Source organism: Nannobrachium achirus (assembly GCF_963921795.1).
Source record: "Nannobrachium achirus genome assembly, chromosome: 15".
Classification (NCBI taxonomy): domain Eukaryota; kingdom Metazoa; phylum Chordata; class Actinopteri; order Myctophiformes; family Myctophidae; genus Nannobrachium; species Nannobrachium achirus.
Window position 1 is genome coordinate 50,441,090 of NC_137822.1, and position 26,126 is coordinate 50,467,215.

Genomic DNA, 26,126 nt, shown 5'->3' on the forward strand with positions numbered 1-26,126 from the left:
ATAGGCTACACTCGTTAGCCGGCAGCTGCGCAGACTAGTGAAGTGAAGTGAATGCGAGACGGAGTGAGTGAGTGAGGGAGGGGGGAGAGAGAGAGACTGTGCTGCGGCTGCTTTTTGAGAGATTATACTGGACCCCTGTTCTTCACACTATTCGGTGCTATACTATTCGGTTTTAAAAACTATACGGCCGAAAACCGAAAATGCATTTTTAGGCATTTTCGGCCGAAAATTTTCGGTGCCGAATATTCGGCCTCATCCCTACGAGGGACCCTCAGAGGGACACCGTGGGCTTATCAAGTGGTCCATGGTCGGTTCTCAAAGTGAGGTCGGGGGACCCTCAGAGGGACACTGGGCTTATCAAGTGGGAGCACAAAGTTGGTGAGGGGGGTACTAGCTATAGTAGGATGATCAGGCTTGTCGAGGCCAAAGGGTGTACTAGAGTCTTAATAGGCACCATTAGGTTGTTCTAGGCCATTGTCTGCCCTTTAGCTGCTCACACAATTGAGACCAAACACTGTGTACAGGAGCCTTAGTTTGTGTGTACATGACCAATAGTTTTAAATGGATATTTCTAGTCCATCGCACACCGCTGCCTTGTGCACCCTTGGTTGGTTCGTCTTTGTTTGGGAAGGAGGGACTTTGAGGATGTACCTCACTTTGAGAACCGACCATGGACCACTTGATAAGCCCACAGTGTCCCTCTGAGGGTCCCCCGACCTCACTTTGAGAACCGACCATGGACCACTTGATAAGCCCACAGTGTCCCTCTGAGGGTTCATGTAAAACTACTGGTGACTTTGTACACGCCTGTGTACATTTCCCATAGATTCTATGGGACTTGAACACTTGCTCCTGCCCTTCGTGTACACGGTCTGTGCCGTGTCCCCTCAGAGGGACACTGTGGGCCCCCCGACCTCACTTTGAGAACCGACCATGGACCACTTGATAAGCCCACAGTGTCCCTCTGAGGGTCCCCCGACCTCACTTTGAGAACCACCACGGACCACTTGATAAGCCCACAGTGTCCCTCTGAGGGTCCCCTGACCTCACTTTGAGAACCGACCATGGACCACTTGATAAACCCACAGTGTCCCTCTGAGGGTCCCCCGACCTCACTTTGAGAACCACCACGGACCACTTGATAAGCCCACAGTGTCCCTCTGAGGGTCCCCCGACCTCACTTTGAGAACCGACCATGGACCACTTGATAAGCCCACAGTGTCCCTCTGAGGGTCCCCCGACCTCACTTTGAGAACCGACCATGGACCACTTGATAAGCCCACAGTGTCCCTCTGAGGGTCCCCCGACCTCACTTTGAGAACCACCACGGACCACTTGATAAGCCCACAGTGTCCCTCTGAGGGTCCCCCGACCTCACTTTGAGAACCGACCACGGACCACTTGATAAGCCCACAGTGTCCCTCTGAGGGTCCCCCGACCTCACTTTGAGAACCGACCACGGACCACTTGATAAGCCCACAGTGTCCCTCTGAGGGTCCCCCGACCTCACTTTGAGAACCGACCATGGACCACTTGATAAGCCCACAGTGTCCCTCTGAGGGTCCCCCGACCTCACTTTGAGAACCACCACGGAACACTTGATAAGCCCACAGTGTCCCTCTGAGGGTCCCCCGACCTCACTTTGAGAACCGACCATGGACCACTTGATAAATCCACAGTGTCCCTCTGAGGGTCCCCCGACCTCACTTTGAGAACCACCACGGACCACTTGATAAGCCCACAGTGTCCCTCTGAGGGTCCCCCGACCTCACTTTGAGAATCGACCATGGGCCACTTGATAAGCCCACAGTGTCCCTCTGAGGGTCCCCCGACCTCACTTTGAGAACCGACCATGGACCACTTGATAAGCCCACAGTGTCCCTCTGAGGGTCCCCCGACCTCACTTTGAGAACCACCACGGACCACTTGATAAGCCCACAGTGTCCCTCTGAGGGTCCCCTGACCTCACTTTGAGAACCACCACGGACCACTTGATAAGCCCACAGTGTCCCTCTGAGGGTCCATGTAAAACTACTGGTCGTGTACACCATCTAGGGCCTGTGTACATATGGCTCTCTGCTGCCCTCCATTGGGAAATTGTAGTCGGCACAGGTGCCGTACACGACACCCAGTTGCAAGCGTACACGCCCCATTATAACTATGGGGGCGTGTACGCTCGCAAGTACTTCGAGCCTATATTGTACACGAGGCTTATATTTTTCTATTGGAACTCCCTATCGTGTACGGCTTAACTATTGTTATAATAATTATATTACCCAGCTGTACATCCGTAGTAAACCTCAGTTTATGAATCATGCTGATCTTGAAGCTCTTGTAGTGATGACTGCTCAACATGTCCTGAACCGACGTGATGTCAATGGGAGGGTCTTCTTCTGAGGACTCCTCCCCCCGGGAACCTGAAACACATTATTATTATTATTACTACTACTACCATTATTATTACTATTAGTACTATTACAATCTGTTAAATAGCTCTATATTGTGACAGTAATCATTGCTATAGTGTTCAGTAACAGTGTTAAACAGCTCTATATTGTGACAGTAATCATTGCTATAGAGTGTTCAGTAACAGTGTTAAACAGCTCTATATTGTGACAGTAATCATTGCTATAGAGTGTTCAGTAACAGTGTTAAACAGCTCTATATTGTGACAGTAATCATTGCTAAAGAGTGTTCAGTAACAGTGTTAAATAGCTCTATATTGTGACAGTAATCATTGCTATAGAGTGTTTGTTCAGTGACAGTGTTAAATAGCTCTATATTGTGACAGTAATCATTGCTATAGAGTGTTTGTTCAGTAACAGTGTTAAACAGCTCTATATTGTGACAGTAAGCATTGCTATAGAGTGTGTGTTCAGTAACAGTGTTAAATAGCTCTATATTGTGACAGTAATCATTGCTATAGAGTGTTCAGTAACAGTGTTAAATAGCTCTATATTCTGACAGTAATCATTGCTATAGAGTGTTCAGTAACAGTGTTAAATAGCTCTATATTGTGACAGTAATCATTGAGTGTTTGTTCAGTAACAGTGTTAAATAGCTCTATATTGTGACAGTAATCATTGCTATAGAGTGTGTGTTCAGTAACAGTGTTAAATAGCTCTATATTGTGACAGTAATCATTGCTATAGAGTGTTGGTTCAGTAACAGTGTTAAATAGCTCTATATTGTGACAGTAATCATTGCTATAGAGTGTGTGTTCAGTAACAGTGTTAAATAGCTCTATATTGTGACAGTAATCATTGAGTGTTTGTTCAGTAACAGTGTTAAATAGCTCTATATTGTGACAGTAATCATTGAGTGTTTGTTCAGTAACAGTGTTAAATAGCTCTATATTGTGACAGTAATCATTGAGTGTTTGTTCAGTAACAGTGTTAAATAGCTCTATATTGTGACAGTAATCATTGAGTGTTTGTTCAGTAACAGTGTTAAATAGCTCTATATTCATTACTCTTAAATAAACAGAAAACACATTTCCAGGGCCTTTTATGGGCTAGTTCGTGGCATGACAAATAGTGAAAACAGCTGATCTACAAGCTTGCAACAGTAGAATATTAAACTGGCATCACAGCACAGGTGCTGCTGAACCCTGGTGCGATGCTGCCCCCTGCTGGTCGGTGGTGGTACTCACTGTTCTCTCGGACCAGACAGAACTCCAGGGTGTTCTGGCTCTCCAGGGAACAGTCCAGATCCACGCTCACGTTGGGCTCCGTCTGACGCTCCAGGCGGTACCGCGGACCTATCAGAGCACAGGGGGAGGAGTTAATGATACCGCGGAGCACAGGGGGGAGAGTTAATGATACCGCAGACATATCAGAGCACAGGGGGAGGAGTTATTGATACCGCGGACCTATCAGACTACAGTGGGGAGGAGTTAGATGATACCGCGGAACCCGACGGGTCGGCGCGGTGCGGGCTGGGCTCAATTTGTCACGTATACGTCGGGCTTTGGGTTGGATCGGGCTTTTATAATCCTGTAGGCAAGCGCAGCGCGGTATCATGATGTCTCTGTGACTGTGTAAGCTGCGCGCTCATAACTCTATCGCTGCGCTGCGCCGCTGCTGCTGCGCGACTTGACACAGTTGAACGTGTGTGACTGTATGTGCTCTGCTGCGTAGCTTTCAGACAGTTGAGCGTGTGAGTGTGAGTGTGTGTGTGTGAGTGTGTGTGTGAGTGTGTCTGCTGTGGTGTGTGCATGCATGCACTGCCTGAGCAGAGCGGAGCGGAGATCGTTGAAACCATTCAGACACTTTTGTAGGCTATCCTAATAATTGAAGACTTTATTAGAAGTTTGCATAGAAAAAGGTACAGTTTCATGACGGTACAGTTCACTGGTACAAGGTCTACTAAAAGGAGATCCATGAAAAGACTAAACTTATTTCCATAGGAAACCATTAAAGTATCTCATATAACATTGAATGACAGACGGATAGAACACAGTACTATGCAGTAGATTTAGTTTAAAAAAAAGTAAAAAAAAAAAAAAAAAAAAAACAGTACAAAAAATATATACAGTAGGTAAATACAGAGAAGGGTCAGGGGAGGCTGGGCTAGGTTCGTTATTGCCAGTTGCGAACGGCTGCCGCCTGTAAGTGGTTTTTCAGGGCGATTTTAAAGGATGCTAGGGAACCACACTCCTTTAAGGCCTTCGGTAGGGCGTTCCACATTGTGGTTGTATAGCAGAAAAACGAGTTTGACCCTTTGTTTGAGTTGACTTTGGGTTGATCTGTGGCGCTGCCTCTGGTGTTGTAATTGTGGACGTCCTTAACGTTTATAAAGTATTTTGCCAGGTACATGGGTATCTTAGTATAATATAGACGTAGAGTGAATGTTGTAGCTTTAACAGCCTGTACGCCTGCTGCCTGATTTAGCGGCGGCCGTCAGCTGTGTTTTCCAGCGAGGCTCCGATGTTTATTTGTTCCTTAATTAGGACGATGCTGCTACAATGTCTTTCATATATATAAAAACGGTAGAACGACTCTGTTCTTAACGAATCACCAATATTTTATGAGGAAAAAAAGGATGCTGTTGCCTGCATCAATTAAGCTGGTTTATAATGTGGGGCTGCGGGCTGTGTCGGTCTCCAATTGTCATTTATGTATGGGGCTTTGGGCCGAGCTCGGTCTGACGTTCAGCCAGGCTGGGTTGGTCTGGGCCGGGCTCACATATTTAGGCTGGATTTAAGCTCTAGGGCTCAGGTCTTATGCCTTATGCCTTAACCTCTTTGCCTTTTTTTTGCTATTTTGAAAAACATTTTTAAATACTTCAAATGCTGATGCGTTGTGAGCTTGCAGATCAGCTATTTGAAATATTAAGAAAAATATGTCTATATAGTAAAAAAAGGCAAAGAAGTTAAGGCATAAGGCATAAGACCTGGATCATAATAGAGCCCCTAGTCTCTTACCAGATCCTTTCTGGGATCCTTTCCTCTTCTTCAAGGCTTTCTGGAGGATCTCCTTCATGGTCACCTTCAGGCTGTCCACTGGGATCAGAGAGAAACCATGGGCCGCATTTCTGGAGCGGAGAGGAGAGGAGAGGAGAGGGGAGGGGAGGGGAGGGGAGGAGAGGAGAGGAGAGGAGAGGAGAGGAGAGGAGAGGGTTGTTAGAGGGTTAAAACCATAGAGTTATAGAGAGGACAAGAATAGAGAGGACACCAGATATCCCCGCCCGTCCACTTGCATTGAGTTGCCTTCCAATCCAAAGTTTAGTTGAAAGCTAAGCTACGGTGAGTTTATAGGTTCCCAAACCTTTTTTGACTCGGTGCACCCCTATAAATATTTTTCTTCATCCGGGGCACCCCTACATTATATTCATAATTTTCACTCCCAGCACCTTAATATTTATAGCATATTTTAGCGATTATATTGTGAGGAAAACATTGAGATAACAGCCATTTTGGTTAGAACTGACTGAAACTTTGTACTTCAAGTTTAAAATGATACTAAATATTTTTTCCAAATAAATTCCAAATATTATCAAATGATCTCGCGGCACCCCTGGACTACCGTCGCCGCACCCCACTTTGAAAACCCCTGCTGTAGACCATGTGCTCTCAATTAAAGTTATAATTATTCCATGGTTGAATCTAACCCCAACCCTTTGAGATGAAACATGTTCCTTATACTCTCTTGTTGGTCTCGGTGAGGAAATAATGACGTTATTGAGGGTGTATTTCTCTATTCTCTGTTCCTCCCATCCTAACAGAGACGGCTTGGAGGTGAGACCAGGTGAAGTGTACTTACATTCTAACAAACAGAGACTGTTTAGAGGTCAGTCCAGGTGAAGTGTACTTCTCCACCAGGGCCAGGGTGCTGAAGCCAAACTTATGGATGGGTTCATTGGAGTCCAGAGGAGGGAAGTCTGTGTCCACCTCTCCGTCATCCTCCGCGATGTGGAGACAGTAGGCGTTGACGTTCTCACTGGAGTATAGACATACATATATACATAAATATATACATGTATATATGTACATATATACATACATACTGTATATACATTTATACAGTATATAATAAGAGTGATGTGGAGACAGTAGGCGTTGACGTTCTCACTGGAGTATAGACATACATATAAACATAAATATATACACGTATATATGTACTAAGGCTGGGACTTTAACTGATTAATTGCGATTAATTCATTACAGAAAGTTAACGCGATTAAAATAATTAACGCATTTTAATCGCACTTAGTTTTTGCACCACAGAACCTTCAGTTTCGGGCATACCGATCATAGCGATGCACCAACCAAGAAGAGACAACAAACGCAAAGGGAGAAGTAGCCGATCAGAGCGCTTTGCATGGCCCAGTGGATGCCAAATTTAGATTTAAAAAAACTCATTTGTTGATTCACTCGTACAACAAAATGTGTTTTACTCGATGTGCGATTAAAATGCGATTAAAAGCCTGTAAGTAATTAGATTAACATTTTCAATCGCATCCCAGCCCTAATATGTACATATATACATAAATATATACTGTACATAATATGTGCTATTCGAGCCCTGGTGTTCCTTCTAACCCTGCACTAAAGTTAAACCTACTTCGGTTTGGTCTCTTTTCCCTCTCCAGTGTAATAAATAAACATACTTTAGTTTAGGTTCTTTCCCCTCTCCAGTGTACTTTAATAATTAAACATACTTTAGTTTAGGTTCTTCCCCCTCTCCAGAGTACTTTAATAAATAAACATACTTTAGTTTAGGTTCTTCCCCCTCTCCAGTGTACTTTAATAAATAAACATACTTTAGTTTAGGTTCTTCCCCCTCTCCAGTGTACTTTAATAAATAAACATACTTTAGTTTAGGCTCTTTCCCCTCTCCAGTGTACTTTAATAAATAAACATACTTTAGTTTAGGTTCTTCCCCCTCTCCAGAGTACTTTAATAATTAAACATACTTTAGTTTAGGTTCTTCCCCCTCTCCAGTGTACTTTAATAAATAAACATACTTTAGTTTAGGTTCTTCCCCCTCTCCAGTGTACTTTAATAAATAAACATACTTTAGTTTAGGCTCTTTCCCCTCTCCAGTGTACTTTAATAAATAAACATACTTTAGTTTAGGCTCTTTCCCCTCTCCAGTGTACTGCCAGCAGATCAGTCCTATGAGGTCGTGGACGCGGGCGTTAGCGATGGTGACCACCATCATGGGGTGCAGCTTCTCCTGGGCCATCTGCATGGACAGGTACACCTCGATCTTCTTGGTGGCCGTGGTGCCGATGTGGCCCTGAGGGGACGATGGACACGCACACGGTAAAAGGCAAGAAGAGTCTGACAGACTGCTACATACTGTTATGTTATGTTATGTTTTACTTATTTGATATGGACATCACAATCACTTTGGACGAACCAGATGCATTGAAATAAGTGATTCCAAAGGTCTACCCCCTTTACTGAGAAAGCAGACTGTCCGAATGAGTTACTGTGGGTCGATGTAGTGAAAATAGACGATCTACAAGCTTGTCGTGCGCTTGTATATCTGCTATTTTCACTGGTTTGGTTGCTATAGGCAATCGTTCCGAGATGTCTTTCTCGGACCGACTCACAGTCACAACAACTGGCCAATAAAAATATATCTGTTCAGGATTTGTTGTCTCACATCTTTCCACAAAATATTAGAAAACTCTCAACAGCTGCTCGATTAAAGCCTGGCTCAACAAGCAGGATGGATAAGGAGCTCATTATCAATATTAATGAACAAGCTCCATCTCTAGCCAAGTGACACACAGCAAGGGGGAAAAAAAGAAAAGGCAGTCGAGGAACATTTTCCCACCGTAGTTTTAGTGGACGGAAAGAACCAGGATGTACAAACTGTATGTACAGAATGAACCAGGATGTACAAACTGTATGTACAGAATGAACCAGGATGTACAAACCGTATGTACAGAATGAACCAGGATGTACAAACTGTATGTACAGAATGAACCAGGATGTACAAACCGTATGTACAGAGTCACCTTGTGATCAAACTTGGAGTACTCATTGATGAAGAAGGTTCTAGAATGTCTCACCTTGCCATCAAACTAGGAGTACTCATTAATGAAGAAGGTTCGAGATTAGAATATCTCACCTTGCCCTCAAACTAGGAGTACTCATTAATGAAGAAGGTTCTAAAATATCTCACCTTGCCATCAAACTAGGAGTACTCATTAATGAAGAAGGTTCTAAAATATCTCACCTTGCCATCAAACTTGGAGTACTCATTAAATGAAGGTTATAATATCTCACCTTGCCATCAAACTTGGAGTACTCATTAATGAAGGTTATAATATCTTCCCTTTCCATCAAACTTGGAGTACTCATTAAATGAAGGTTATAATATCTCACCTTGTCATCAAACTTGGAGTACTCATTAATGAAGGTTATAATATCTTACCTTTCCATCAAACTTGGAGTACTCATTAAATGAAGGTTATAATATATCACCTTTCCATCAAACTTGGAGTACTCATTAATGAAGGTTATAATATCTTACCTTGCCATCAAACTTGGAGTACTCATTATTGAAGGTTATAATATCTTACCTTGCCATCAAACTTGGAGTACTCATTTAATGAAGGTTATAATATCTCACCTTGTAATCAAACTTGGAGTACTCATTAATGAAGGTTATAATATCTCACCTTGCCATCAAACTTGGAGTGCTCATTAATGAAGGTTATAATATCTTACCTTTCCATCAAACTTGGAGTACTCATTAAATGAAGGTTATAATATATCACCTTTCCATCAAACTTGGAGTACTCATTAATGAAGGTTATAATATCTTACCTTGCCATCAAACTTGGAGTACTCATTAATGAAGGTTATAATATCTTACCTTGCCATCAAACTTGGAGTACTCATTTAATGAAGGTTATAATATCTCACCTTGTCATCAAACTTGGAGTACTCATTAATAAAGGTTATAATATATCACCTTGCCATCAAACTTGGAGTACTCATTAATGAAGGTTATACTATCTTACCTTGCCATCAAACTTGGAGTACTCATTAAATGAAGGTTATAATATCTCACCTTGTCATCAAACTTGGAGTACTCATTAATGAAGGTTATAATATATCACCTTGCCATCAAACTTGGAGTACTCATTAATGAAGGTTATAATATCTTACCTTGCCATCAAACTTGGAGTACTCATTAAATGAAGGTTATAATATCTTACCTTGCCATCAAACTTGGAGTACTCGTTGAAGGGGTTGTTGAGCTGTTGGGGACACTGCTCCAGACGCAGGGACAGCGTGGACTTACTTCCTGTCTGCCTGGCTCTGTCCTTGAAGTCCCGCTTCTCAAACAGGAAGCCAAGGTCGTCCACTGGACGGACATGAGGACAAGAGGACAAGAGGACAGACACTTATTAACACATGGGCTGCTAAGGTTTATAACATTTATAGCTGTTGCTGCTGCCACCATTGACTTACGCTTTGTTTTGACGTGCCTCGCAAGCTTCGTGCGTGTGCACGTGCGTGTCCAGAGAAGATTGAGGAGGATAATCCATTTGCTTACAAACGCTCGCGAAACTAAAATCCAAAAATCGCGGTAAAATCGCGGTAAAGTGTCGCCGTGAAAACAATCAGCTCTCTGCTTCCATGGGGCTGTTTTCACTTCATTCTTAGATAAAGCCGTTCTTATGTTTCAAAGTAGAATCTAAAGCAATGTTAAGTCCTTCCGTGATGTCTTCCCTAGAGGGGCTGCGTGCACTGACTGGGTGACGTAATGGACTCAGGTCATGCAAAGGGCAGCTGCAGGCTCAAAAAGTTAACTGTTTGTTGCCACGTCTGTGAACGAGATAACTTCCTGTGGCAGGGGGACACCTAGTGGCCTTAACTCGTCCCTGAACGAGTTTGGCTCCCCAAGTGTTAAATGAGGACAGGCATTTATTAACTTCTTAACTTAACTTTTAACACCCGTCCTTGCCAACATATACTGTACTGTGTAGTGTATAATAATAACAATAATAATGATGAATTGCATTTTTATAGTGTTTTTCCAAGTGTGGTTGCTGACGTGACTTTATTCTGCATCAAGCTAACTGTCAAGTGAAGCTCCACCAATACTCCAGCTAACACCACTCCAAAATGTCACTCTGAGTTTCATATTGCCTTTTGATTCAAGGTAAAAACCATTCACCCATTCACTGATAAAGTTTATATAGAATAAATAAACCCATTCACTGATAAAGTTTACTAATAATATTAACAAAAATCACACCCAATGTGAAGTGAGCGGTGGTCGTGCTTGCATAACGTCTTCAATTGGTAATTGGTGATGTAATACAGGCTACACACACATATATTGCTATGGCAAAACGCTGAGGAAAAAGACTAGGATATAGGTCTAGGATGTAATTGGTGATGTAATATGGCTACACACACACACACATTGCTATGGCAAAACGCTGAGGAAAGGTGGCTACAGACACACGCACAGCCACTCTTAGGAGTGGTTTACCACCGCTCAAAAATCAAACCTCGGTTCGAACCGAAGCGGCAAATTTTTATTCTATGTGTTCTAGAGCTATGAAATCTGTGTTCTAGATCTATAATTTATGTGTTCTAGATCTATACATTATGTGTTCTAGATCTATACATTCTGTGTTCTGTGTTCTAGATCTATCTATGAATTCTGAATGAATGAATGATTGTGTCAGGAGAGCCAAATTGTCATGTGAAGCTTGACCAATCCTCAATTCTGGACGCACGGGACATGTACGGGACAGACAAAGCCTGTTCATTCTGGACTGGAATGACCATATATGGACATGTACGGGACAGACAAAGCCACTCCTTGGAAGCAGCTTTCACCGCTTCAACAACAACAACAACAACAACAACAGTACCTGACTGAGACGAGCTCCTCTCCTTCCACTGGATGTTTTTACATTTAATTTGGTTCTGACGTTCTTTCCTCAGACGCTCCAGTCTCTGAGCTACGAGGGGTTAAAGGAAGGAAGGAAGGAAGGAAGGAAGGAAGGAAGGAAGGAAGGAAGGAGGGGTTAAAGGAAGGAAGGAAGAAAGAAAGAAAGAAAGAAAGAAAGAAAGAAAGAAAAAAAGAAAACACTTTAACATACACGATTTAAGAGGTCTATAAAACGTATTAATTAAAACATGAGCGATGAAGAAATACAGTTTGATAAACATTAAACCTGCTGATATTCAACAGTTTGATAAACATTAAACCTGCTGATATTCAACAGTTTGATAAACATTAAACCTGCTGATATTCAACAGTTTGATAAACATTAAACCTCCTGATATTCAACAGTTCAGAAACTCTGCAGTAGATGAGCAACTCACACAGTGTAGGATTCAACCCACAACCCATGAACCACACTACTACTGAATGTACAACACTGCCCCCTAGACCAGGGCTTTTCAAAGTGGGTGACGGCCGTCCAGGGGTGCCGCGAGATCATTTGATAATATTTGGGATGTATTTGGACACTTGGACACAAAAATATTTAGTATAATTTTAAACTTGAAGTATAAAGTTATTTTCAGTCAGTTCTAACCAAAATGGCTGTTATCTCAACGTTTTCCTCGCAACATAATCACTAAAATATCGTCACTGTCGGGCAGAAACCTCGTATCTCCAAGTTTCAAATGTGTACGTCTTTTGGTACAGCAAAGCCCTGCTTCATCATACAAGACTGTCACACAAAAGTAGTGAAAACAGCCGATCTACAAGCACACAACGCCTCGCGATGCGATGCGTTGTGTGCTTTTTTTTCACTAGTTTAGTACATTTTATAGATGATAAATACAAAACGAACGGTTTCCACCCGACAACGACGATATGCTATAAATATAAGGTGCTGGGAGTTAAAATCATAATGTAGGGGTGCCTCGGATTAAAAGAATATTCATGGGGTGCCAGGAGACAAAAAGGTTTGGGAACCCCTGCCCTATAGGAGGGAGCTGAGAGATATTTAGATCATTTCATATAATAGTCTAGTAATTCTAGGAAAGAAATCCACTCAGGTTGGAAAAAAATGTGTTATTTAGTTTCTCAACTGATTCTGACAGGAAATTAGGTCTACTAGCCAGGATAAAGAATCTACCATAATCTGCTCACTGCAAATACCCACAGTGGCCAAATCAAGTTGGGCTCCCATCGACTTTCTATACAGGAGGAAAATACCCAGAAAAAAATCTGCTTTAAGTAGGATGTGAGGGGTCTAACTACGGGTTTGTCATGATGCTGAATCCATTGCAAGCATTTGTTTTGCACAAAAAACATTCCTTGGGCTAAAAATGGCCCCAGAAAATGATGGTTTAGTGATGAAAAGTGATGAGTCATCACTTTTCATCAGTTTTGTGGGCGTTTTCTGGGGCCAATGAATGTTTTTTGTGCAAAACAAATGCTTGCAATGGATTCAGCATCATGACAAACCCCTAGTTAGACCCCTCACATCCTACTTAAAGCAGATTTTTTTCTGGGTATTTTCCTCCTGTATAGAAAGTCGATGGGAGCCCAACTTGATTTGGCCACTGTGGGTATTTGCAGTGAGCAGATTATGGTAGATTTTTTATCCTGGCTAGTAGACCTAATTTCCTGTCAGAATCAGTTGAAAAACTAAATAATACAATGTTTTCCAAACTCAGCTTTATTTTTACTGGACTATAAGAACTGTGATCCATAAAAACACAGAGGGGTTTTACTGATACTCTGATGGAGATGAAACATCAAGACAAATGTACCCATAGTTTATTCTCCAAATAGTTGGGGCGAATCCGATATTTCTGTGACCGTGGAGAGCAAAGGTCCGTTTCTCAGTGGTTTTGTCAACTATGAAGGTTAGGTTGAGAAAACTGAGAAACGGACCTTTACTCTCACGGTCACGGAAATATCGGATTCGCCCCGACTAAAACACAGACGTCATCGAATGTAACTCAAGACAGACACTGAGATATTTGCAGTGAATGAAATCTATGAAAAAGTTTAAACTGCATACTGCAATACAAATGTATACAATATGTAGTGGTGGCCTGGGGGGTCCCTGCTTCATCTCTCTCTCTCAGCTAAGGGGTCCCTGCTCCATCTCTCTCAGCTAAGGGGGTCCCTGCTTCATCTCTCTCTCTCAGCTAAGGGGGTCCCTGCTTCATCTCTCTCTCAGCTAAGGGGTCCCTGCTTCATCTCTCTCTCAGCTAAGGGGTCCCTGCTTCATCTCTCTCTCAGCTAAGGGGTCCCTGTTTCATCTCTCTCTCAGCTAAGGGGTCCCTGCTTCATCTCTCTCTCAGCTAAGGGGTCCCTAGCTAAGGGGTCCCTGCTTCATCTCTCTCTCTCAGCTAAGGGGGTCCCTGTTCCATCTCTCTCTCTCAGCTAAGGGGGTCCCTGTTCCATCTCTCTCTCTCAGCTAAGGGGGTCCCTGCTTCAGGGCGGGTAAACATAGGTAAACATAGGCGTGGTCAGATAAACATAGGCGTGGTCAGATAAACAGGCGTGGTCAGGTAAACATGGGCGTGGTCAGGTGATCAGGTGTGGGGGCGGGTCTTACCAGCCACCCCGGGTTTGCTCTGCTTCTCTGCTTGAGCTCCTGATGAGACAACCAGTCTTCAGACAACACTTTAACACAGAACCTTCAGTAGAACCCTTCAGCTGAACCCTTCAGCTGAACCCTTCAGTAGAACCCTTCAGCTGAACCCTTCAGCTGAACCCTTCAGTAGAACCCACAAATCCAAGCAGCACACACCCTAAAGCCTCGAACAGAGTCGGGTCCGCGGTGGATAGCCTTCCACCGCGGTGTAGTGCGGTGTAGACTTTTTGAGCGTTAACGTTGTAGTTTTATGACTCAAAAAGACTACACCGCACTACACCGCGGACCCGACTCTGTTCGAGGCTTAACACCCTGAACACCCTGAACACCCAAGGGAGTCAAAAGGGACTACAGTAAAACTACTCTTTTTACTGTGGTAAAAACTACTCTTTGTCCTCTAATAAAAGCAAGAGTAAAACTACAATAAAACTACTCCTTTTACTCTGTTACAAACTACAGTGAAATGAGTAGTTTTTTCAAAAAGCCTTTGGACTCCCTCTGACACCAAACACCTGATTTCAACTTCAAACTTCAAACAAAACTGAATGTCCAGTAATTCATTAACTTATTGTCCAGTAACTCAGTGTTTCCCCTAGCCAGAAGCTGAAGGAGTGGGGGAGAATTGCGGAGAGCGCGCGCGGGGGGGGCGGTCCATTTGTTTCTGAGCTACAGACCCATAAGGGTCTATTTGGTTGATAAATAACTATCTATATCTATCATTTAGCTGGGGCCTGGGGACCCCCTGGAACTCCCCCAAGGACCCCTCGGGGTCCCCAACCCCACTTTGAGGGTTAGGGTTACCCTAACCCTACTTTTTACTGTACTTTTTCACACCAGTGGTGTCAAAAGTACAGTATCAACATGGTAATGTAGACATATTGTATTACAAGTAGAAGTCTAGAATTAAAAATGTAATTGAGTAAAATTACAAAAGTATTTGTGTCAAAATATACTTACTAAAAAGTACTAAAAAGTAAAAGTTCTCAGTACATAACAGTTTTGTATTTAAAAAAATCCTTTGAAAATAGCAGATCTACAAGCTCACAACGCGTCGCTTTGTGAGCTTGTGGATCAGCTATTTTCAATTAGCCATCATGTCATAAATGTAGTGGAGTAGAAGTATTGATGAGTTCCTATAAAGTAAAAGTAAAGTACCTGAAAACCGTACTTGAGTACAGTACTTGTAAAGTAAATGTACTAGTTACTGTACACCACTGCTACCCACTGTGTGTGTGCATGTGTGAAAGCACAACAGCAAAGTTTATTTCTGATTGATCAAAAATGTTTCCTCTTCCACTTGAAACGTTGTTGGCTGATGATATTCCACATCTAACCAGTGAGTGAATGACAACCGTTGTTTTTAGCACTTTGCTCTCATTAGCATGCAACAACAAGTACTATTGCCAAACAGCGCTAAACTACTTTCAAACCGGTCGCCGAGGCACTGCATTGCCCCCTTCTTCTGATTGTACACACCAGTAGCAAATTATACTAACGAAGGGCAACGAGTCAACGACGCAGTCAGCTCAGAATCAGATGTGCTGAACGCAACGTTGCTGCAGCCTCAGCCTGGAATGACTGACTGACTGACTGAATGAGAGAGGGGAGGGGAGGGGGAGAAAGGAGTGCTATATACATCTCCTTCCAGTCGTACGTAACCGAGAGAAGTTAGAACGGTATGCTTCACGTGAGCGGCACATTGTTGTGAGAAAATAAAAATAAAAAAAGAAAACGTAAAAAAAAAAAAAAAAAGAAAGAGAGAGAGAAAATCATACAGTGGCGGTTGGATATGAAGGAGCGGCGGGCCGCCGCTGCTTAATACATATAGGGGAAACACTGAGTAACTGTTTGCGGGTAAAATCAGTCGAAATGGGTTTCCTCAGACGGGTGGCTGGTATCTCCCTTAGAGATAGGGTGAGAAGTTCAGTCACCCGAGAGAGACTTGGAGTAGAACCGCTGCTCCTACACTTGGAAAAGGAGTCAGCTTAGGTGGTTGGGGCATCTTAGTACGGATGCCCCCCGAGCGCCTTCCTAGGAAGGTCCTCGATGCGCGTCCCACTGGGAGGAGACCCCGTGGCAGACCAAAGACCAGATGGAAGGATTATATCTCCACACTGGCTTGGGAACGCCTCGGTATACTCCCAGAGGGAGTGGAGGAAGTTGCTCAGGATAGGGAACTCTAGAAATCTCAGTTGGAACTGTTATCCCCGCGACCCGATTCCGGATAAGCGGTTGAAGATGGATGGATGGATGGACCAGTACTATAATGGGGCAACCAAACTATATAATAAAAATGCACTTTCACTAAAACAAAGGGGATTTTAGGGATTTGAAAGCCTACATTCCCCGGTGGGAGCACTCTGAGCCCCCACCTCATGTCTAAAATACACTTTATGGCCTGAAAATAAAATATTTCACCGACCGGAAGATCAAATCTGGTCAATGGAATGTTTCTGTTTCCCACCCACCTCATGTACTTTACCCTGAAAACAACCAAATCATGGAATTTGCACCAAACCATATTTCACCACCTGATTTCCACGGCTAAACCTGTGATGCAAATAATGATTCACATGCATGCATACAGTACATACACTGAAATAATGATAGTTTAAACGTTAGATAAATAATCAACTGCTTACATCAATTAAGACCCTGCCTTTCAACAACCATAGTATCAGTGTGAGATTGTGAGAATGATCACATGACAAAAGTAGTGCTGGTAAACAATGATCATTACATTAGTAGTTGTATAGGAACTAGTGACCGATATGACCGATATGACCTTTTTGGCCATATCGGTATGCACTGATATGCAACCATATGCACCGATATGCGACCGATATGACCGATATGCAACCATATGCACCGATATGCGACCGATATGACCGATATAACCGATATGCGACCGATATGACCAATATAACCGATATGCGACCGATATAACCGATTTTTAGGGGCTAGTGAAAGTTACAAGTATGGTTTGTGCGATGTGAAATGTGATAATCACAGTAATCCTTAATCATATTCCAACATATTCAAGGGCTTTAGGAGAGAAATGAGACTCCAGTCCAGTTAGAGCACAGCAGATTGGAGGTCTGTGGCTCTTTAATAAAGACTAAAAGGCCTGTTTTATTATATATATCGGTATCGGTGATGGCTCCCCTCTCTAGAATCGGTATCGTATCGGATCACAAAAAAGTCTATCGGTCGGTCACTAATAGGAACTAGGGCATTAACGACTTGTGATTTTTGCAAGTCGACTCGACTCAGTAAAAAGCCGAGTTGAAGTCAACTTTATCGTTTGATGACGTCATCACATCACACACGACCCCCCAATTATTTTGGGGGGTCCCCAGATGATTAACTTAATGTGAAACATTGTTTTCTCTCTCAAAATAACCAACATAAAGTTTAAGTGTATAGAGGGTATCTGCACATTTCTAAAGTGACAATTTAAGGACTTTTTAATACCTCTAAAATGACAAATTAAACATTGTCCAAATTGTCAAATTATATAGAGGCAGAAATTGTGAAAATAGCAGATCTACATGCTCTACGCCTCGCATCGCGAGGCGTTGTGAGCATGTAGAACTGCGCTATTTTCAAAATAGAAAGTTTTTTTTTTTTTCAACTTCGACTTTCTCTGGTGGGAGTCGACTTGTGTAATGAAGTTGACTGAGTCGACTTCTCGACTTTTTCGTTAATGCCCTAATAGGAATACAATCCACTGTCCCCAATTCAAAGATCTTAAATACAAACAGCCTTTTATTCTGTCTGAGCTTTCATTTTACACACCTGGGGACACTTTTTATTTTATTTATACTTACATTTTGATCCCACCATTTTTGAACACATTTTATTTTCACCCAGAGTCAATTATTATCAAATGTAATCCTGGGCTCTGCTCTCCCTCTGCCAACCTGGGGAGAGCAGCAGACTGACCTCATGCTTCCTTCAGTGCATGAGGAGTCCAAGCTGCTCCTTACCACCTGACAGGGGAGAGTTTCCAGTAGCTCACACAACATTTAGCCCCGACAACCACAAGATTTCTCTCATGTTTGAATAATGTCTTTCTATTTTTGGGAGGATTCTGTGTCTGATTTGTGATGCGTTTCCTCATAAAGAAGTGAAGCCTTGTGCCTCTCTGTGGACCGGCAGGGAGCTCACCATGTGTTGGCCCTCATCTCTGCAACGCAAGGTCTAATCTGCTCAGTTTAAAACCCCTCATCTCTGCAACGCAAGGTCTAATCTGCTCAGTTTAAAACCCATTTAGGCCTAGAATTATTGAATGCTTTAACCAGTGAAAAATAGCAGATCTACAAGCTCGCAGCGCGGCACCGAGTGCTGCGCTGTGAGCTTGTAGATCTGCTATTTTTCAATAGTTAAAGTATAAAATAATGATACACAATATGTGTACCCGTTCTGAATGGGTTCGAGGACCAAGGAGTTTTAGTATCACTGCAGTTTAGGGGACATCAATGCGTCGGTGGTAAAGACTAGGCCTTGTCCGTGGATTTTTTATTTAGATTTTCTTAGTAGTAGTAGAAGTAGCTTTAATTTACGGGAAAAAAAAAGAAAACTGTAATTTCTTTCTTTTTATATCCAATGTGTGCTGCTGTTGAGCCTGGAGCTCTGCTAGCTTCTCATGGTGTTGTCTTCATTTCAGCTGCTCTTTAAAGACACTCAGAGGACTGGTGTTTTATTATACCGTAATCCGATATTAATCAATCCATTAACCACTGGTTAACACTTTGCCAGCCGAAATAGAATGGCTTGTTGTAGATTAGCCGTGGAATTTCGATTATTGTATTATGATCCGAGACATAATATTATGTTTATAAACATGAGCCCGCCACCCCTCCTTCTTGGACCGCGCCGTTGTTTTTTCTTTTTTTTTCAATCCCCAGGTCGTTAGCTCACCGTGATTATCTGGATCTCCATTGGGATAGAGTGGCTGTTTTGGCCCAGGCGTCTTCTCCCCGTGCGTTTCACGTGCGCGATCCGTTCACGTAACTGTCGGCTCAAATAATCCATGTGTGACTCAAGAGTAGTCATGTGCATTTTCGCTCGCATAGCCCCCAGCACTCCTGCTATGCGAGCAATAACATCTAAACAGTAAATGAACGGCTGCAGGGAGCCTCTGGAAGGAATGCACCTGACGTCACTTCTGCTTCATGTCAGACGAGTCATGCGCTATCGATGCACGAGTGGTGACTAGGGAAGGTTAGCCGATCGACGATTTTCGGATAAAAATAATTTATTTCGTTTTTAATGACCCAGTATGGTAAAAGACAGCGCGGCTGAGACTCCTTGCTCAGATGTCCGGTATATTCCGGTTTTAATATTAAGGGGCTCCCAGTGGCTTGCAAAGTGTTAAGTGGAGCAGTGGTTGTGTGATGTCATAAGATCAGATTAAGGTCCTTTAACACACGGGTGACTAACCGGTCCCTTAGGCCGATTTTGAGATTTCAAAGTGCAATAACTCTCCCCATGAAGGTCTCAGAAATTTCCCCTTCCATGACTTTTCCTAAATACTCAAGATATATGTTCTCGTTTTTTTTCCCCTTCTGAAACGTTTCCTAATTATGAAATAAAATACAATTATACCACTCTGACGGCTATTATCGTCAGAAAAGACCGTTCTCCCCTTTTTCTCCCCCTCCCAGAAGAAGCAGAAGAGACTTCACACCTCCAGCCCACCCGGAGTGCGCCTTTGTTGCTTCCAATAGATCATTTACATTTCACTGTCAGCAAAGATAACATGACTAAATGTTGACTTTTATAACCCTCTAACCCTATACCTGAAAATAATAATGATAATATCAATGTATCAATTGTATTGTTATCGCGCGTTATCGCCGTACGGGTCCATTTGGTTTCATTCTAGAGCCAAACGCACAGCGTGTTTCTAAAAGCTAAGCATCATTTCAGCTAATAATACATATAAAGAACAACTGGGTGATCTATAAGTTATCGGCCAAAATGAATATCTTGTATAGATATGCCTACACGGCACACGCTGCACCGGGAGACATGGCCCTATATCTCCCGGTGCAGTCAGCCTGTTCTGTCTGAGTGGAGACCGCTTATAGACGGGCACGCATGTCACGGTGACATAGGTGCCGATCAAACAGTATAGGCACCCGACACTTGTGTCCTGCACGTTTAATTTCTAATGGATAATCATTTGCTTTTCATTGTTACATGCCTAAGCAAAAAACACTACGTGAACATTTTACAGAGTGAAGAGAATGTGAATTATCTCTCTCTCTCTTTCTCTCTCATCATTTCTCTGCCTCGCTCTGTCTATCTCTGCTACACCGTTCCCTCTCTCTCTTTCTCCCGAGCCCAGTTTGCGCAAATGGAACCTTATTTATTATATATATATTTAACTATCGAGAGCGCTCTCTTTCTTTCTCTTTCCCCTCCTAGGCGGTATTGCGTTATAAGGAAAAGTGCTTAGAAAATGAATTTCGTTCCCACGTCTGGGCACTACTCATTCAATGCATTTTTGCATAGACAATACCCTTGTGGATAACAAAAAACGAAAATCTTGTGCTGCTGTTTTTGCTTGTAAAATGTACTATATTGATTTTGGCAACACAAAATCTTTCTCAAATGTCATAAATACATGTACTTAACATCTGAAACAAGCAAATTTGTTGAAGAAAACGCCTCAATGTACAGTATGTGATTGGCACCCAGCAAAATGAAACATACACATAGTACATTTTGCTAAAAGCTTGTCTCATACATAACACATCTCACAGCCAAGTGTGTAATGAAAGGTACCTTGGCCAGAAAAGGATGAAAATCAATCAAACTGCTATCACACCCCCCTAAATTGGAAAAAAAATCCCCAAATGGACAAGACTATAATAAATGCACAAAAGGTCATGTCAGGTATAAAATATGTATTTAAGTACCACAGAGTGTCCCAACATCTGTCATTTGTAGGCTACATCAAGACACCCCCCAACTAGTCTCGCGAGGCCAGACTGTTGCCTCCGCGATTTGGGCAAATGCTCCCGGCATACAGTCTGGCAAACGGAAATAGAAACGATGAGTGCGAGACAGAGCGGATGTGACGCACCGCTCCCTTGGTGCAGTAGCAATAACATGTCCTACTGGAAGCGTTATGTCTCCTTTCAATATTTCTGGGGGCGTTATTTTGTCTTTCTCTGGTGTTGTTGGTGTTACCTCCATGATGTTTTCAAAAGTTCTCTTATACACTATACACCCATAACAAGAATAGGCCGCTCGAATGACTTTGTCTGAGCTATTGTGTTTCTGTTATGTTTCCAATGGGACTACAGTTCAGTGCAGCAGTGGCTACTTCCGATACTCGCCGTTCGGGAGGTTCCAGACTCCATATAGCATTCGGAAATTATGTAATAGTTGTCTGGCTACGCGAGTCTACCCCCCACTGGTGAGGTCAGACTTAGTGTGATGCGTAGGTTATCTCCATATATGGAGATTCAACTTCAATGAGTAACCATGGCAAACTGTCAACTGCCCGTATGTCTTGATAATTGGTAAAACAAACTTTTGGCCTATTTGTGGAGATAAGCGACCAATGGTCGCTTATCTCCCGATTAGGGAGTCTTACTGGTTTTACATGCTGACATGGTGCGTATATTACTCATCCAGGGGTCATCAATATGTCTGTACTACGGACAAAATGTGTCAGTGGCTGATTTTTTTATATCTTATAATGTTCTTGTTTTTGATCATTGCGACCGTCAGGGAGCAGTTTACTATGAAAACCTCCACCGGCCGTCCGTCCGTCCGTCCGTCCGTCACACGTCACACCTTTGCCCTGCTCATATCTCCGCATCAGTATGACATCACACCACATGTGTACACAAACCTTTGTGTACGTTGCTGTGGCAACAGTCTGTTGTTGCTGGTTTGTTAGTGTACGTTAGCAACCACCTTAGCAACCATGGTTTTACCCTAGCAACCAACTGTTTACCCTAGCAACCAACTGTTTACCATAGCAACCATGTTTTTTTACCCTAGCAACCAACTGTTTACCATAGCAACCAGATACGCAGAGCAGGGATCTCCATATATGGGCATAAACAGGTGACATCACACTGATGTCAGATACTCAGAGCAGGGATTTCTCCATAATATATGGGCATAAAAGGGATTCTGTTAGGGATCTCCATATATGGGCATAAAAGGGATTCTGTTAGGGATCTCCATATATGGGCATACAAGGGATTCTGTTAGGGATCTCCATATATGGGCATAAAAGGGATTCTGTTAGGGATCTCCATATATGGGCATAAAAGGGATTCTGTTAGGGATCTCCATATATGGGCATAAAAGGGATTCTGTTAGGGATCTCCATATATGGGCATAAAAGGGATTCTGTTAGGGATCTCCATATATGGGCATAAAAGGGATGCTGTTAGGGATCTCCATATATGGGCATAAAAGGGATTCCGTTAGGGATCTCCATATATGGGCATGAAAGGGATTCTGTTAGGGATCTCCATATATGGGCATAAAAGGGATTGTATCCCAGATGATGCCCTGTTAGGAGATCCACACTAACAGAATCCATATATGGTCCTACCGACAGCTGCTATAAGCCAACCCTGGCGATAAGGTCTGAGTCGAAGAAATGCTTCTTTCCTGGCAAGAATTGCCCCTTTATACTGTAGGGCTCGTTTGTGTATTGTATGACATCACACCACATCATCGGCTGAGGACTGTGTGATGTCATCATATCTCCATATATGGAGACATAAGTTGCTCATGCCCAAATATGGGCTGGTGAGGTCAGACTTAGTGTGATGCGTAGGTTATCTCCATATATGGAGATTCAACTTCAATGAGTAACCATGGCAAACTGTCAACTGCCCGTATGTCTTGATAATTGGTAAAACAAACTTTTGGCCTATTTGTGGAGATAAGCGACCGTTGGTCGCTTATCTCCCGATTAGGGAGTCTTACTGGTTAGGTCCAATTACAGAATTCGAAGCCGACATGTTTTCTTCAGAATATCTATGACATTGTGACATTTTGGCATAGTAAGAGTCCAACCAGTACTAGTACGCCCTTAACTCTGAGATTGTACAAATGGAACCAAATGGTTCTCAGAGTTACACACATGTTATGGTAATTCAGGGCTTGCTCTTCTATGTCTTTCTGGTATATATTATTGTCCACTCATTTAGTATGTCCGTGGCAAAAAAGACATTTCAACACAAATCTCCACCAAAAGCCAGCAAGGTGATGAATGACCCTTATGGCTCGAACACACTGCCCGAATTTTTGAGCCGATTGTGCTGTCGCCGACCATTTTTGGCGCTCGCCGACAAAAACGGTGATCTGACTCGTGATCGGGCTTTGCTCGCTGATCGTTTTGCTCGCTGTGTATTAAAGGCTCTGAGCAAATCCGTGCGCGATTCCAGCCCTCGCCGACAGCTTACCGAGCGTTTCTATATCTATAGCAGCTCTGTCACTCAATTATTAATTAATATTGGATAACCGGGATGAAATGTGTAACCAAAACTTACAGCTGTGTCCACTTAAATTCAAGCCATCAGCGCACTGATCAGCATGCCTTGCGCTGGTTGCAGTGCTAAAAAGTTAAACTCCATTGCGCATATTTTCACTGTAGGCTACAGTCTCTCTGTACGGTGGGGATCCATTTCTCTCTCTCTTTTTCTCTCGTTCTCTGCCTCGCGGCGCTGTCTCTATCTGTGTGTGTGTGTGTGTGTGTGTGTGTGTGTGTGTGTGTGTGTGTGTGTGTGTGTGTGTGTGTGTGTGTGTGTGTGTGTGTGCGCGCGCGCCTGAATGTGCGTGCATTCCGAATCCTGCCTTCCTCCTCCCGTCTGCCTGTCTGTTGTGTGAGAACTTGAAGTTGAACTCATTCATTCATAAAATAAAAATGCTTACAGTATCCTACAAGTTTGAAGTAGCATAGGCTTAGTTGACAACTGTGTTTACTGCTGCTATTGCATATTTAAGTTCATTTATTAGAGCGTCCTCCTCTCGCAACGGAGCGAATCACCGATTCATAAAAAAAGGAAAAAAGACAAACGGACTTTCTGTAGGCTTGAATCCATTTCTGTGATCTAACTAAGAAAACTGAGAATAGCCTACCAGGCAATATGAATAATTTGACATTATGGCTGTTGCGTTTGGTTCTGTAAATTGGATGATATAAATCATATAATTAATGCGGTTGGATAATGGTTGATTAATTTTGCGGGCGGATTTGGATGACGCTCAGAGCCTATCGCGCACCTAGTGTGGCTATGTGTGTGGGTGCGTGCGTGCGTGCGTGCAGCGAGAGGGGAAAATCATTAGTTCCCACTCTCGTGCACAATTAGAATTAAAAACAAATGTAGGTCTAATATTGGCTATGTATCGGCGATGCATCCTGGTGAAATATCTGGCAGTGTGTGATCCCTTGTCGGTGATCTGTCGGTGATTAATCTTGTCGGCGAAAACCACAACGAGCCGATTTCAAGAAAGTCAATCGTTCAGTGTGAAATACTCTAATGATCTGATGCCTCGCCGACCACGCAAAATCGTGCAGTGTGTTCGAGCCATTAATCAGAGTCATCATCCCATAAAGCTTGTTTCTTTTGAAACATTCTCACAGTTCTGGTACTCCGTTTCCGACCTGTTCTGGCACTGAAATAAATCAGTACAAGACAGTCTTGCAGACATACTGTACAGGTTTGCTTGTCTTCAACTATAGTGAACAACATGCAAAACACTTGACTGTGGAATCAGCACACTGTCCTGTAGATATGTTGAGCAAGGATGATGTGGTCACTGTAGATGGGTTAGTGTCCACTTCTGACATGGTGTGGGTTGGAGGGGTGGAGGTGGAGCATAGACTTGACTGCTTGCTTCCTTGGCATCAGCATTATATGTCTGTTCCAGTAGCATGTCAAAAGAAACACTACTATTGTGGCTGCCATCTACTCATCAGCCAACAAATACACCTGCCATCAGCGCTTCATGTACCTCTGAAGCTGTTTCCGGTAATTTCTTCATCTAAGGCAAATACATCTTTACAAGATTGCTGCCCGTACTTGTAGTGGCCTACTAAAGTGAGGTAGGGTAGCATTCTTGCTGATTCACAGAGATGTCCTGTCCAGTCACCTTCCCGCTCGTAGTAGATAAACCTTTGGAGAATATCTGACATCTCCAGGAAGTTTGCCCAGAGGACTGCAGTTGGTTGCCCATTGAATGATTCCTGAAAAGCAGCAGCTGATCTCCTAGGACTGCCATCTCTGGATGCCTCGTAATTTCTAACTTCTGCCAGTTATATTTTTTTCAAACAGGACTTTGAGGGCATGTAAAGTTTGGTAGTATTATGTCTTTTCAACAAACATCTTCTTGACAGATCCTACTCGACAAAGACTTGCTGCAACAAGCAGATCATCTGTGCCTGCATCCCTGATAATCTTGCAAATAGCCTTCATGTTCAGTAGTTGTGAGCTTGGTGGAAGCCTCCCAGCAACAGGACTACATTGCCAAACTCATCTTGGTGCTGTCTGATCTCCAGTGATAATGGTGTACTTATGTAGTGAAGAGTCGTTTCATCTCTTTTCTGAGGACAGAAGGATCAGTTGGCGATGTTGGGATGGAAGGTAGCCAATAATGCTAGCCTGTTGGTGAAAGTTTACACAGAATGCTGAAAAGCCAGGTAAACTAGCTTCTGCATCTGGAGGAGCATTCAGCAACTGTGATGGTGGAAGCTATTCTACCTACAGTAGGTGCCACACAAGTAAAAGGTCTTCAGCCAAGCCATCTGATGAAGTCTCTAGAATCTCCAACTTCCCAGTGCTCAGGAGACCTGGACTTCTGTCTGTCTTTGCTTGCTGACAAGAAACACTTGGGAGTAGGTGGTTCAGCAATGTGATGAATTAAAAATGTCATCTTTAAGATACATTTAGCTGTATGTACGTTTTCTCAGATTCTTCTCCGCAAACATCCCCACAACTCTTGATAGAGGTAAAACTGACCAAATGTGTTCATATTGCTTTTGTCATAACAGCCAGCTGTCACTGTAAAAGTCATAGTAAAGCTCTCGG

The 26,126-nt window shown here is 43.0% G+C and overlaps 1 protein-coding gene across 2 annotated transcripts in view; it reads right to left on the reverse strand.

The window, feature by feature from the left end:
* mapkap1 (MAPK associated protein 1) overlaps positions 1-26,126 on the reverse strand; it is a 63,413-nt gene that overhangs the window by 19,287 nt on the left and 18,000 nt on the right. The window contains exons 4-10 of one of the 2 annotated variants that reach the window (XM_080743136.1): positions 11,356-11,445; positions 9,682-9,830; positions 7,570-7,742; positions 6,264-6,440; positions 5,426-5,535; positions 3,653-3,760; positions 2,277-2,417 (exon numbers count right to left, since the gene is read on the reverse strand). In XM_080743136.1, the coding sequence (XP_080599262.1) occupies positions 2,277-2,417; positions 3,653-3,760; positions 5,426-5,535; positions 6,264-6,440; positions 7,570-7,742; positions 9,682-9,830; positions 11,356-11,445 (948 nt within the window). Of the gene's footprint in view, positions 1-2,276; positions 2,418-3,652; positions 3,761-5,425; positions 5,536-6,263; positions 6,441-7,569; positions 7,743-8,526; positions 8,535-9,681; positions 9,831-11,355; positions 11,446-26,126 lie in introns of those variants that run through there. The other variant, XM_080743135.1, reaches the window with a different exon arrangement.